Raw genomic sequence first — 14,815 nt, forward strand, 5'->3', positions numbered from 1 at the left:
TGCCAATTTGCATGGTCTCCAGCCCATGCATGCGCGTGTGCTCAGTTACTCAGTTGTGTCCGACTCTTGCAACCTCAGGGGCTGTGGCCTGCCAGGCTCCTCTGTCATGGGATTCTTCAGGCAAGAACACTAGAGTGGGGCTGCCATGCCCTTTTCCAGGGGATCTTCCTGACCCAGGGATTGAACCCGCGTTTTATATCTCCTGCATTGGCAGGCAGGTTCTTTACCACTAATGTCACCTAAGAAGCCCCCTCATGCCTGTAAACAGTACCAAACTACTAAAATGACATAGAACATGGAATTGGGAAGAGAGGTGCACACTGGCTCCAGCCCACCACCCAAAGGTTACAGAGGGCTGCTTTGGGGAAAGGCCTAGCCTTACAGCCCTTCTGATCTGTTTATTTTGAAAGCTTGTCATGTATGAGGACTTCTGCTTTGTTGTTTCCTAAACAGGGCTGAGGTTTATCAGGATGCTGTAGTTATTTCAAGCTGTTGAAGGCAAACATCTGGAGGGTGCAATAACTCACCAAATTCTTAGTGGGTTGAGCTTCACTCAGGGAAGGTGGTTTTCTTCCTTTACCCTTAAAAACAAAGTCATATTTATAATATTGATTATTAATCCTTTATTACTCCTTCCATTATTATAACTGCTAAATTTCATATTACCTTCAGCTCATCTAATCTACTTGAGAATCTAAATTGTTAGTATGGCAGAATACTAATTTCATTTAGAAATATTATCAAATATCAAGGAAAAGGGAGAAACAAGAAAGGTTAGGTTAGTCCTCCAAATAACCTGGAGTATTTTGCAGATGTGTCCTGCTGCTGCTGCTGCTAAGTCACTTCAGTCGTGTCCGACTCTGTGCGACCCCATAGACGGCAGCCCACCAGGCTCCCCCGTCCCTGGGATTCTCCAGGCAAGAATACTGGAGTGGGTTGCCATTTCCTTCTCCAATGCATGAAAGTGAAAAGTGAAAGTGAAGTCACTCAGTCATGTCTAACTCTTAGCGACCCCATGGACTGCAGCCCACCAGGCTCCTCGGTCCATGGGATTTTCCAGGCAAGAGTACTGGAGTGGGGTGCCATTGCCTTCTCCAGCAGATATGTCCAGCACTGTGTTAATTGCTGTGAGATCTGAAAAACAAACATGGAAGGGTATACTAACAGACAAAACTAGAATTTCAGACAAAACTAGAAAAGACAAAACATGAAAATGATATTGCACTAAGTTGTTAAATCCTAACCGTGAATTTTATTAAACTTTACCCATCAGAAGCAAGATGAAATACACAACAGTAAAAAGCTTGTAGTATGCCTGACTCAAGAAGAAAATTCAATGTGGTTAACCATCTTTAACATCTTGTCTTCTCATTACAAGAAAAAGGTGAATTATATCAGTTAATTTTGTAACCATTTTAATATCAAGATTTAAATTTTCACGTTATTTCTCCCTCTAAAATTAGTTGATTTTGGAACATGGCGATCCATGCAAAGTTCCTCAGGTGAGAGAAAGAATTACAAACATACAGCATACCTATGACCTTTAACCCTTCCTGTTCCAAGAGGTGATATTGCTAGTTTGCTCTGCAGTCTTTTCAGTTAAGCCCTGACTTGAAACTTATACTCAACATAAGGCATTACTAAGCAATTGCATTTGTAAGCAACATGAAGTGAACTTCCTATTCCTGATAAGATAGTACAGTAATACTTCTGTATTTGTAGGGGGATTGGTTCTGGGACGTGGGTGGATACCAAAATCCAAGGACAGATGCTCAAGTTCCTTATATAAAATAGCAATTAATTTGCATATAACCAGGCACATCCTCCTGTAGACTTTAAATCGTCTCCAGATTACTTATAATACCTAATACAGTGTAAATGCTGTGTAAGTAGTTGTAAACACAATGTAGATGTTGCATAAATAGTTGTAAATGTGGCTCAAGTTTTGCTTTTTGGAAGTTTATGGAATTTTTTTTGAATATTTTTGATCCACAGTTGGTTGAATAAGAGAATGCAGAACCAATGGATATGACGGGCTGACCGTACTTTTTTTTTATGTCATCCTCCTCATTTTTTTGTTTTTTAAGTATAGAATAATTGCTTTACAGTGTTGTATCAGTTTCTGCCAAACAATGTGAATCAGTCATAATTTTATATATATATATCCCCTCCCTCAGAAGCCTCCCTATCCCTTCCCATCCCACCCTTCTAAGTCATCACAGAGTGCCAGACTTGGGCTCCCTGTGTTGTATCGAAGCTTTCCACTAATTACCAGTTTTACACATGATAGTGTGTATATATATATATCAATGCTACTTTCTCAATTAGTCCTTCCCTCTCCTTCTCCCGCTGACTGTACTTTAAATCATTATAAATAAGGATTAAGAGCTGAAATATAAGCGCTTCATGAATCTTAAACTTTGCCTTGAAGGATGTATAGATAGAACACACAAACACACACACAAGTCGCTCAGTCGTGTCCGACTCTTTGCGACCCCATGGATTGTAGTCCACCAGGCTCCTTGGTCCATAGGATTTTCCAGGCATGAATACTGGAGTGGGTTGCCATTTCCTTCTCCAGTAGATAGAACAGGAGAGATCAAATGTGTAGAAAACAGAAGAAATTCTATATAAGAAATTAACATGAGTAAGGGGACAAGATTGGAAATAAACTTGATAAAAACACCACCAGAAGGAGGCTGGCTTGCATGAAATAAATAACCATTACAATAAATGAAGTAGTACAACTTATTAAGGTCCAACATGTATTTTCATCACTGTCTGTAGGGCTCAAGGACAGTCTTGCCATTTTACCTTCCGTGGGCAACTACTAGTATTAAATTTTTTTTTAAACAATTCTTTTTCTATCATAAAAGTGCTAAATTTTTTTTAATATATAAGAAATATTTTGACTTCATACGGCAGCTGGTAAAATTCTTAAAGAGAGAGTAAAGTAATAATAGTAATAATAAAAACTCATTGAAGCTTTTTAGTACTAAGCAGCCTTCCCAGATGGCTCAGTGGTAAAGAATCCACCTGCAATGCAGGGGGTACAGGTTTGATCCCTGGGTCAGGAAGACCCCTTAGAGGAGGAAATGGCAACCCACTCCAGTGTTCTTGACAGGATCATCCCATGGATAGAGGAGCCTGGCAGGCAACAGTGCATGGGGTTGCAAAGAGCTGGACATGACTGAGCTTGCATGCATGCATGCTATATGCATTATATCATTTAACACTTAACCTTTTCAGCATCTTATAATGTAGATACTATATTTTTCTCCACTTTGCAGGTGAAGAAATTGTTGTCTTAGTCCCAAGATAATGTCTTCCAAATTTTGTTTTATTGGTTATATTTCATAACTGCTAGTAGAGAAGTAGAAAAAATTAGCCCTGTACTTATCAAAATTATTCAGGCAAAAAAACTGAAAATTGTTGGACATAAATACACTGAAAGTTTATATAAAAATATATTTGTTAAATATTTGATTAATTTTTATAGGTTCTGAGTTCTTACAAATGTGTACATAAATGGATTGAAATTAAGATATTTTAGAAATAAAAATTTACCATCCTCATCCAACTTATCACCCTAGCCTCCTTGAAAGTTACTATGGCAATGTGAAGTGAAAGCTGCTCAGTTGTGTCTGATCTTTGCGACTCAATGAATTATGCAGTCCATGGAATTCTCCGGGCCAGAATACTGGAGTGGGTAGCCTATCCCTTCTCTAGTGGATCTTCCCGGCCCAGGAATTGAACCGGGGTCCCCTGAATTGAAGGCAGATTCTTTACCAACTGAACTATGAGGGAAGCCCATGGCAATATTATTTATTATTTTCTTTCATTTATTTGTTTTCCTTTTTTGTTGCCCTTTTTTATTTTTAGTCCCCTTTTATAAATGATTTCTTTGCCCTAGCCAAAAGAGGAATAGGTATGTTACAAGTTGAAATTTTCCTCTTCTAGAATTGAGTAAATGCATTTTAGTTTTCTTATAAGCACTTAGATTTCTCTGCTAATGCTTATGATCATCAGAGAATAATAGTATCCTATCACAGGAGGAGTTTATATTTTGGTTCAAAGTAAATAGTCCTCAGCTTACCTTGCTGGTGCAGTTCAGCAGTGTTAATGTGCCCTGTGAAACTGTTGATAGGTGAAGCTTGAAATCGTCACTGATATTCATTTTAAGGAACTGCCTCAACTTTCGAGAAGCACGATTCAAAAATGAAGCTTCCTATTATAGAAAAAACATCAGAAGGGCTGTGGTTCAAATAAAATATTAAGAAGTAATAAGCTTTTCTAAAGAGCCTAAAGCCAGAACTGTATTGCTAAATAATGCCCCACCTCCACCCCACTTTTCTTCTATTCCAGTTAATCACATGACTGATGAGCAACTAAACTGAAACTGTTTAGCTTCCAGGTGACAGCCTAAAGTGCCTAGAACTCAGTTTAATGATTATGTGACTTTTTAAATTCTCTTTTCTTTGTTATGTATGATCTTATCACTTATAAGTGAGCACATAACAAGTTTATTCAGTTTTAAACAAGATAACTAAAGGAGAGTGCTTCTGAAAGCAGCAATAAGAAAAGGTATGTGTGATTTTTATTATTATTATCTTTGCCCCTTTGGAGATATGGATGAATAACTGGCAATAATAAAGGGCCTATTTTCCTAAAACAAGTGTTTCAGATGCTTAATGTAAGGAGTTTTTTTTAGGAATTTATGGATACACTCAAATGCCATAAGGTTAACTCAGTTATTGTGAGTTTCAAAAAGACTTGAATAGCACGCTAGTTTCTGAAGAAAGAGATGACACAAACTTTTATTCAAAATTCTGTATATTGTAACATTATACCAAATAGAGGAGGTAATGATTTGAAGATAAGAAAATATTGAAAGAAAAAATTTTAAAATGTGTACAACTAAATTATGCCCATTAATTATGTGTGTGTGTATGCAAGCAATCATTCTGACAAGCATTTCCCTGAATAAATGTTTCAGAACTGAGATGTGTATGTTTGAATTCAGCAGTTCTACTGTTTTCAAGGTGAAAATGAAATGCTAAAATTGAAAGGAATATTTATCAAATAAGCATAGGGCAATTTGTAAAATAAAAGTATAAAAGACCACAGTATAACAATATATCAATGGCAATTGTCAGGTTAGAACCAAAAGACTATGTCAATAATCAATATAATAAACAGATACAAGAAATATAAACTATGATATCAAGCTCAAATGACATAAACTCCAAATAATTATCATTACCTTATTATCATCACATGAATGTTTTTTAAAAAAGTTAGGTTCGTTATTCAGGCAATTGCTATCAAAGTTTATCATGTTGTCCTGTAATAAATAATATAAAATAATATGGTTAAACTGGGGACCTTTCTAGTATGTTGTAATTATAAAAATAACAATGTTATAATATTTGGTATTTATATGTGCATTTTTAGGAAAACATCCTAGCTCAGCTGACTAGGCAGGAAGAATAGTTTTCTATAATTGAAGAATAAACAAATATATACACAAACCCTTAAAAAGAGCTTCCCTAGACTCCATAGTTTAACTCAAGAAATGAGAGAAACTGGTTCTTGGGAGGGGGTAATGAAAGTATGTATTTTAGTAGTTCTACTATATAGGAGTTGTATATGGGAGAAGGGAATGGCAACCCACTCCAGTATTCTTGCCTGGAGGATTCCATGGACAGGGGAGCCTGGCGGGCTGCAGTCCATGGGGTCGAAAGGAGTCTTTCACTATATAGGAAACACTATAAATTTTGAAATCACTAAGTTGAGATTCATTTAAGCAGTTATTTGGTCCAGTTTCCTGACACAAACAGCAACAAAGGGAATTAAGAATGATTTACTTGAGAGAGTAAAGTTGAAATTCATTCCACAGCATTTTAAACAAACCAGTTGGGGATGTTTGAGGTAGAATTTTGCTGTGAAAAAGTGAGATTGAATGTGTGTATTGTCATGTAGGATTGGGAAGGCAGACTGGCACATTCTCATTTTTCTTATCTAAGAATTTCTTATCTTTTGAAGGTGGGGATTACCTGAATCCAGAATATAGTTGACATATTAGAATTTCCTAAGGATTCAGATTCTTTATGCACAGGATTGGACTAGCTCTGTCCAGCAAACTAGCAATTCCATGATAATCAAAGCTTCTATCAAGGAATCTTAGCCTATGTGTTGTCATCAAAGAAACAGACAAAAAGTGGGGTAATGGCAGGATTTAATCATGGGCTTCTAATCTTCATCTGCCTCTCAGAAAAATATGCATTAGTCTTCTCACCTGTGAAAAGCATAAATAGTCTCTGGCTTTATCCTGAATTTAAATGTATTTATTATCTGTTTTACCTGCAAGAATTATACAGCCTGAACATGTAATCATTCATTTAACCCTTCAGCACTTCCTACAGGTCAGTGTGCAAGGCTCTCTGTCAAGCTTAATGGGAAAACAAAGTTCCATTTTCTTGTGCCATTTGATATAAACGGCAGATGCTGCATCCTTTGACACTTGTACATCATTTCTTATGTTTGTAAAAGTATGCTTATATAAACAAGATTTGTTAGCACCAACCATCCTAGTCATACTGAAAATATCTCAAGTGCAAATAGATACATTTTTCTATAACTATGCTCATGTCACTGCAGATGGTGATTGCAGCCATGAAATTAAAAGATGCTTACTCCTTGGAAGGAAGGTTATGTCCAACCTAGATAGCATATTCAAAAGCAGAGACATTACTATGCCAACAAAGGTCTGTCTAGTCAAGGCTATGGTTTTTCCTGTGGTCATGTATGGATGTGAGAGTTGGACTGTGAAGAAGACTGAGCACCGAAGAATTGATGCTTTTGAACTGTGGTGTTGGAAAAGACTCTTGAGAGTCCCTTGGTCTAAAAGGAGATCCAACCAGTCCATTCTGAAGGAGATCAGCCCCGGGTGTTCTTTGGAAGGAATGATGGTAAAGCTGAAACTCCACTTTGGCCACCTCATGTGAAGAGTTGACTCATTGGAAAAGACTCTGATGCTGGGAGGGATTGGGGGCAGGAGGAGAAGGGGACGACAGAGGATGAGATGGCTGGATGGCATCACTGACTCGATGGACGTGCGTCTGAGTGAACCCCGGGAGTTGGTAATGGACAGGGAGGCCTGGCGTGCTGCGATTCATGGGGTCGCAAAGAGTCAGACACAACTGAGCAACTGAACTGAACTGATGCTCATGTTGCCACTATATTAATACACATTCCTGAAAAGATAGTGGAGAATTAATGTTCTCTAACGTTCTCTCACTTTCTTATTGACTTATATTTAACCTCAAGAAGGACAATAAATCATTCATACATTTCTCTCTGATAAGACATGCATTTTGTTTTTGCCATGTTATTGTTGTTGTTTAATTGCTAAGTCACCTCCAACTCTTTCACGACCCCATGGACTGTAGCCTGCCAGGGCCCTCTATCCATAGGATTTCCCAGGAAAGAATACTGGAGTGGGTTGCCATCTCCTTCTCCAGGGGATCTTCTGACCTAGGGATTGAATCTACATCTCCTGCATTGGCATGCAGATTCTTTACCACTGAACCACCTGGGAAAGCCTTGTTTTTGCCATGCAATGCCTCAAAAAAAAAAAAAAAAAGGATTAAAAAATATGAAACCAATCTGTGTGACATTTTTCAATTTACCAAAAATTATAATATGGAATAGTACCTATTTCTTGGAGCATTTTAATAAATTGCGTGAGACATGAATATTTGAAAAGCCATATTGGTTAAGCCACTGCTCCAGGTATTAAACAAGACTCATTTTTGGCAGATACAGAAAGGTAATGTTGTACCAGGTGATTTGTTTGCCAAATGTGTGCTTCAGTAGATAAAACTGTTACTTAAAAGGTTGACATAAAAGGCTGACTCCTATAGAAGTTGCAATTATAACTGAACAGTTAACTTTAGTTTGCATTTTATGAATAAATTTAACATAAACATAAGTGAGTAACAACTACAGTTGCTTTCTGCAATTGTTTTCATTTAAGCCGTATGAAAAAGATGGTTCAGACTAAGATTTATAGAATCATGGAGTTGGAAAGAAGCTTATACATCCATCTTTTGATTTAGAAAATAGCAGAATTACTTTATCAGTAGTAGTTTATTAAAGGGATCTTGACATATTTGAATAGTCATATTTATTATGAAAATGAAAGGTAAGAGACAATCCAGGATCACCTGGACTCTGAACTCAGTATTCTCCAGTAAAAACATTATGTTATCTACGTTGTTTCTAAAATACCTAATGTCCTTTCCATTTGTAGAATTACATCTTCTTTCATTGCAGCATAGTTTTCTTCTATCTTGGAAAATTTTCTATTGCATTCATAGCAGTCCCTTCTTCAAAAACACTAACTTCTTACAAAATTGATTTCTATTTCACTTTTTCTTTTATATATTTTCCTTGATTTTTTTCCCCAAGATTCACTTTTGTGTGGTTTTTGCCAACATACCTTTGATGTGCCTGTTCTAATTGGACACTCATGGTCACATGTGCTCTAAGTGAACTACTGTCCATTTACAGCTTATAAATGATTCTCATCAGCAGCTACATAACTGATGGCTCCCTCCTTTCTATTCTTCTATTTTGTAGATATGGGATTAAGGATTGGGGTTTTGACATAGAAAAGAAAGATTTAGTCTTATGGCTTACTACTCTTTGAAAATGAACTTGGTGTCCCTACAGAAATATTCTTCCATTTCTGATTATCACTATTACAACCCACTCATGGTCCAAAATCTTATGACATAAAAAGATTCATTTGGAGGACCCTTTGAAAAGTGAAACTTCTTTTAAATGAAATTTGTAATCTGTATGAAATTTGAAAAGGTCTATATTGTTCTTGGAATCCTATTTCAAATGTTACAGGTTTTACCATTAGTCAGGTAGTTTATCAGATTATAGTAAGAATTGGTAGTTAATTCCTGGCTTAAATGAAAAATCATTCATTTATTCTTCAATCAACTACTTGTTGAACATCTACCATGTACCTTATAGTAACTGGGTACAGAACTATGATCAAGATTACAGATGGTTCCTTCTTTTAAGAAATTTACCTTCTGGTGTTAAAGACAGACATCAATCCAATAACCACAATCAAATCTCAAGTTGATAATTGTTGTAAATAAAAAGTATAAGCTACCATGAAAGCCTATTAAGAATTTTATTTAGGAACTTCAGTGAAGACTTCCCTAAGAAAGGAACACATCACCTGAGATCTGAAGCATGAGTAAACTAGAGAAAAAGAAAATAGAGGAGGTGAAAAGATATAGAAAACAGTATTTATGGCTTCAGGTAAATGAGATGGAACAATGGCAAATATGCTGCTGGTTGAAAGAGTAGGAAAGCTAGTATATAGCTGAGAAAGCAAGAGAAATCACTGGTTCCATATGAAACAAAATCTAGAGGATACCAGGTTATGCAGGGACTTAAGAACATGTTAAGGAGCCTTGCCTTGATCCTCAAATTAATAATTAATGGATAAATACTTTTTTGAAGGATCATGTTAATACCCGCATGATAAATGGTTTGGAAGTGTTCAAGAAGGTAATAGGAGGCTATTATAGTCAGTGCTTGAAATAATAGTTTATTGGATTCGGTGGTAGGAAAGAATGTAGTGATAGTTAAATTGACTTGAGAAATATATATAAAGAAAATTAAAACATGATTTGAGAATTAAAGTTAATGGAGACTGACAGACCAGGGATGATTCCTTGGTCTCTGGTGTGTGCAACAGAATATACTGTATTGTCATTCACTGAGATAGGTAGATAGTAGAAGAGATGGTGTGAGTAAAATGTTTGCTTTTAAATAGATCAAGTTGACATTCAGAGATCCAAGAGCATACACAGAGAAGCCAAAAAGTTGGGAAAATAGGGGAATAGATAGTTTTAAGAAGGTGGTGATCCATAATGTACAATGCCAACCAAGAGGTCAAGTACGTGGTCTTGTGCAAAATCTATGCCCATAAAAAAAGCAAAACGAAATTAGAAAAACAAAACCTAGCCTGCTGTGGTTTTTATGAGTCTAACCTATCTGGGGTAAGAGAAATACTCAATATCAGTCCTTGCTCCATATCCTTTCTCACATAAGTTGGTAGGCACTAAGAAGCACTAGTAGAGTTTACAGTTCAGGAGCACAGACACATCAAAAGACTGAGACTTAATTGACGGACTATAAAATGCTTCCCTTCCCATCTCCCCACTTTAAAGCTGGCTTGGAACTAAACATTAAAAGAATGAAGATCCTGGCATCTGGTCCCATCCTTCATGGCAAATAGATGGGAAAAATTTGGAAACTGGCAGACTATTCTCTTGGGCTCCAAAATCACTAGACATGGTGACTGCAGCCATGAAATTAAAAGATACTTGCTTCTTGAAGAAAAGCTATGACAAACCTAGACAACATATTAAAAAGCAGATATCACCTTGCTGACAAAGGTCCATATATGGTTTTTCCAGTAGTCCTGTATGGATGTGAGAATTGGACCATAAAGAAGGCTGAGCACTGAAGAATTGACGTTTTTGAACTGTGGTTCTAGAGAAGACTTGAGAGTCCCTTGAACCACAAGTAGATCAAATCCTAAAGGAAATCAACCCCTGAATATTAATTGGAAAGACTGATGCTGAGGCTGAAGCTCCAATACTTTGGGCACCTAATACAAAGAGCCGACTCATTGGAAAAGACCCTGATGTTGGGAAAGATTGAGGGCAATATGAGAAGGGGCCAGCCCAGGATGAGATGGTTGGATGGCATAGTTGACTGAATGGACATGAGTTTGAGCAAACTCTGGGAAAAAGTAAAGAACAGGGGAGCCTGGTGTGCTGCAGTCCATGGGGTCACAAAGAGTTGGACACAGCTGAATGCCAGAACAGCAATAACAAAGCAGTTCAGCCATCAATAACCTTACAAAACTAAAGCACCAGGCCCCAATGGGTTTGCTGATTATTTCTATCAAACATTTAAGGAGGAAATCATAGCTATTTTCTATATCTTTCAGAAGACAGAAGCAGAGTGAATACTTCTTATTTTGTTCTATGAGACCAGGCTTGCCCTAATACCAAAATCAAATGAAGATAAGACAAGAATAGAAAATCACACATCAATATATCTTATGAAAATAGATGCAAAAATCCTCAACAAAATATAGGAAATTAAATCTGACAATGTATACAATAATTATACACCATAACCAAGTGATATTTACCCATACATGCAAGACAGGTTCAACAGTCAAAAAATCAATGAATGTAATCCATCCCTTTAACAGGGTAAAAAAGAAAAATGATCAAATAATAAATAGCAGGAAAAAACAATTGAAAAACTCAACACCCATTCATTTATAAAAACCTCAGTAAGCAAGGACTAGGGGGAAGCTTCCTTAACTTGATAAAAAAGCATCTACAAAATCCTATTGCTATTAAAAAAAAAGTCCTATTGCTAATATATACTTAATGGTGAGAAACTCAGAACTTTCCTATAACTAGAAACAAGGAAAAGATGTCCCTCTCATCATTGCTGATCAACACTATATCAAAAATCTTAGATGATTTGATAAGGAACGAAAACGAAATAAATGATTTACAAAGTAGGAAGGATGAAATATAACTGTCCTTTTTACTATATGACATCTTAATTTACTTAGACAATCCTAAGGAATCAACAGGAAAAAAAACAAAAACAACAACCCTCCTGGAACTAATAAATGATTATGTGAAGTTGCAGTATACAAAGTAAGACAAAAGTTAATAGTTTTCCTCCATACCAGCAATGAACAAAAGTAATTTGAAGTTAAAAACACAACAGTGTTTACAGTACTTAGGTATAAATCTAATGAAATATATACAAGATCTTTATGAAGAAAACTACACAACTCTGGTGAAAGATCAAAGGAGACTTAAATAAATGGAAAAATCATCCATGTTCATGGATTGGAAGACAACCTTGTCAAGATATTTGTTATCCCAGCTTGACCTATGGATTTATCATAAACTCAATCTCAGCAAGTTATTATGTGAATATCAACAAACTGATTCTAAAACTTATATGGAGGGGCAAACGATCTAGAATAGCCAACTCGATTTGGAAAGAGAAGATTAAGTCATAGAACTGACTCAAAAACTATAGCAAAAACCTGACTGAAAAACTATAGCAATCAGGATTGTGTGACAGTGGCAAAAGAATAGACAAATAGATCTATTTGCAACACAACAGAGAGCCCAAAATAAACCCACAAACTCAGTCAACTGATCTTTGGTAAAGGAGTAAAGAAAATACAATGGAACAAAGTCCCTTCAAGGGTGCTGGGACTGGATATCCACATGCAAAACAATTTAAACAGACCTTATACTCTTCACAGAATAACTCAAAATGGATCACAATCCTAAGTCTAAAATACATAACAATAAATTCTAGAAGATAACATAGGGGAAATCTAGGTGATCTTGGGTAAAGCTTTGACTTTTTATATAAAATTCCAAAGGCATGATTCTTGAAGGATATAACTGATAATCTATACTTCACTAAATTTAAAACTTCAAAACACAAACACATACATATATATATATATATATATATACATATGTATATTTCCCCTGATTGTAATAATTATAGTAGCACTATTCCTATCCACATATATGGATAGGTGTGTGATAAAGTATATATTATATATATGTAGTATATAATATATAAAAAATAATATACATGATAGCATCACTATCCATATCCATACCATAATATACTTTTTATATAGTACAAACACATGCACACACAAACACTTATCTTTGAAAACAAAATTGGGGAAATAAACATTTTATAGGGACTTGTTTACAGAGACAAGTGGGGTACCAACAGAAAATTAACATGCTGTCATTTAATGGCTGCATCTGTGATTAGTCTTGCATGCACAGTATCTGATTTCTTAAGAATTTAAATGTTTTAAAATATCATTTAATATCAGCATTCCAGCCAGAGGTTATTTTAGCCAGACAAGGTGAATACCAAGATAGGAGTGTAACATTCTCTTGCCACTTAGGAGCCCATAAGGTGGCCCAGTATACACTGAAACCATAGATTCCTGCCTTAGCTCTATTAAACCACAGACATTTTAAAAACTGAGTCATAACTGACATATAACATTAGGTTTAAGCATTCAATAATTAGATATTTGTGTATACTGCAAAACGATCACCACTATAAGTCTAGTTCAGTAAGTTTAACATCCATCACTGCTGCTGCTAAGTCTCTTCAGTCATGTCCGACTGTGCGACCCCATAGACGGCAGCCCACCAGGCTCCGCCGTCCCTGGGATTCTCCAGGCAAGAACACTGGAGTGGGTTGCCATTCCTTCTCCAATGCATGAAAGTGAAAAGTGAAAGTGAAGTCGCTCAGTTGTGTCTGAGTCTTTGCGACCCCATGGACTGCAGCCTACCAGGCTCCTCCATCCATGGGATTTTCCAGGCAAGAGTACTGGAGTGGGTTGCCATTGCTTTCTCTGAATAGCCATCACTACATATAGTTAAAATGTTTTCTCCTATGATGAGAACTCTTGAGATTTACTCTGTTAGCAATTTTCAAAATATATATACAGTATTAATAACTATAGTCACTATGCTGTAGATTACATTCCCAAGATTGAAGTCTCAGTTTTATGGGATCATTCTGCTTTATACCAGAATGACAGCTTGTTTGCTTAGCTCCCCCTTGCATTCTTAAAAGTCTTCCAGTTTGGGCAATAAAGTTTTTTCTCACCCTACTTGTATTATGGTATTTTGATTTTGGTTGGCATGATATAGCTTTCCGATCTGTTGGCTTTTTAAATTATTTTGAACATAAAAATATTTTTATGTCATCTATATTGCTTACATGTCATTATTCAAACAATACTAAAATGTATAATGAAAAACTTTCCAATTTTTCTCCACTGCCCCCACTAGAATCACCTCCCCAAGATGATTCATATTAGCAGTTTGATAAGAATATTTTTTAATTACTTTTAATTGGAAGATAACTGTTTTACAATATTATGCTGTTTTCTGCCATATATCAACATGAATAGGCAGCATGAATAGGTATATGTATGTCCCCTCACTCCTGAACCTCTCTCCCACCTCCTACCCCCTCCCACTCATCTAAGTTATCACAGGGCACTGGATTTGAGCCCCCTGTATCACACAGCCAATTTCCACTGGCTATTGAATTTTACATATGGTAATATATATGTTTCAATGCTTCTTGCTCAAAAAAACTACGCATATGTATAATGCGCATTCAAAATTCACATGTATAAATGATATATAGGGTTTATGAAAGCATGTTCCTCTACCATTTAAAATATAGGATCATAAAATATATATTACTCTTCAATCTGTTCTGTATTATTTTCACTTTATATTATGGTCTTTATAATCATCATTCTAAGTTAAGTATATCTTTTTTAAATAACTGCATAATCTACATTAAGTGTATTCTGAGGTTTATTCAACACTTCTCTCATTGATGAAAAAAGTCAATATTTGTTCCAACAAACAATGCCACAATAGACATCTTTGTGTATTTGTATGTGTATATTGTAGTTATTTAGTTGCTAAGTTGTATCCAACTCTTTTGCAACCCCATGCACTGCAGCCTGCCAGGCTCCTCTGTCCATGGGATTTTCCAGGCAAGAATACTGGAGTGGGTTGCCATTTCCTTCTCCAGGGGATCTTCCCAACCCAGGGATTGAACCTGCATCTCCTGCGTTGGCAGGAAGATTCTTCACCGCTAA

The 14,815-nt window shown here is 36.1% G+C and overlaps 1 protein-coding gene across 2 annotated transcripts in view; it reads right to left on the reverse strand.

Annotated features, from left to right (window-relative positions):
* Positions 1-14,815, reverse strand: part of IL7 (interleukin 7) — a 60,190-nt gene that overhangs the window by 3,735 nt on the left and 41,640 nt on the right. The window contains exons 3-5 of one of the 2 annotated variants that reach the window (XM_061439052.1): positions 5,264-5,344; positions 4,097-4,228; positions 528-581 (exon numbers count right to left, since the gene is read on the reverse strand). In XM_061439052.1, the coding sequence (XP_061295036.1) occupies positions 528-581; positions 4,097-4,228; positions 5,264-5,344 (267 nt within the window). The remainder of the gene's footprint in view (positions 1-527; positions 582-4,096; positions 4,229-5,263; positions 5,345-14,815) is intronic. The other variant, XM_061439053.1, reaches the window with a different exon arrangement.

This window comes from Bos javanicus, chromosome 14 (genome assembly GCF_032452875.1).
Source record: "Bos javanicus breed banteng chromosome 14, ARS-OSU_banteng_1.0, whole genome shotgun sequence".
NCBI lineage: Eukaryota > Metazoa > Chordata > Mammalia > Artiodactyla > Bovidae > Bos > Bos javanicus.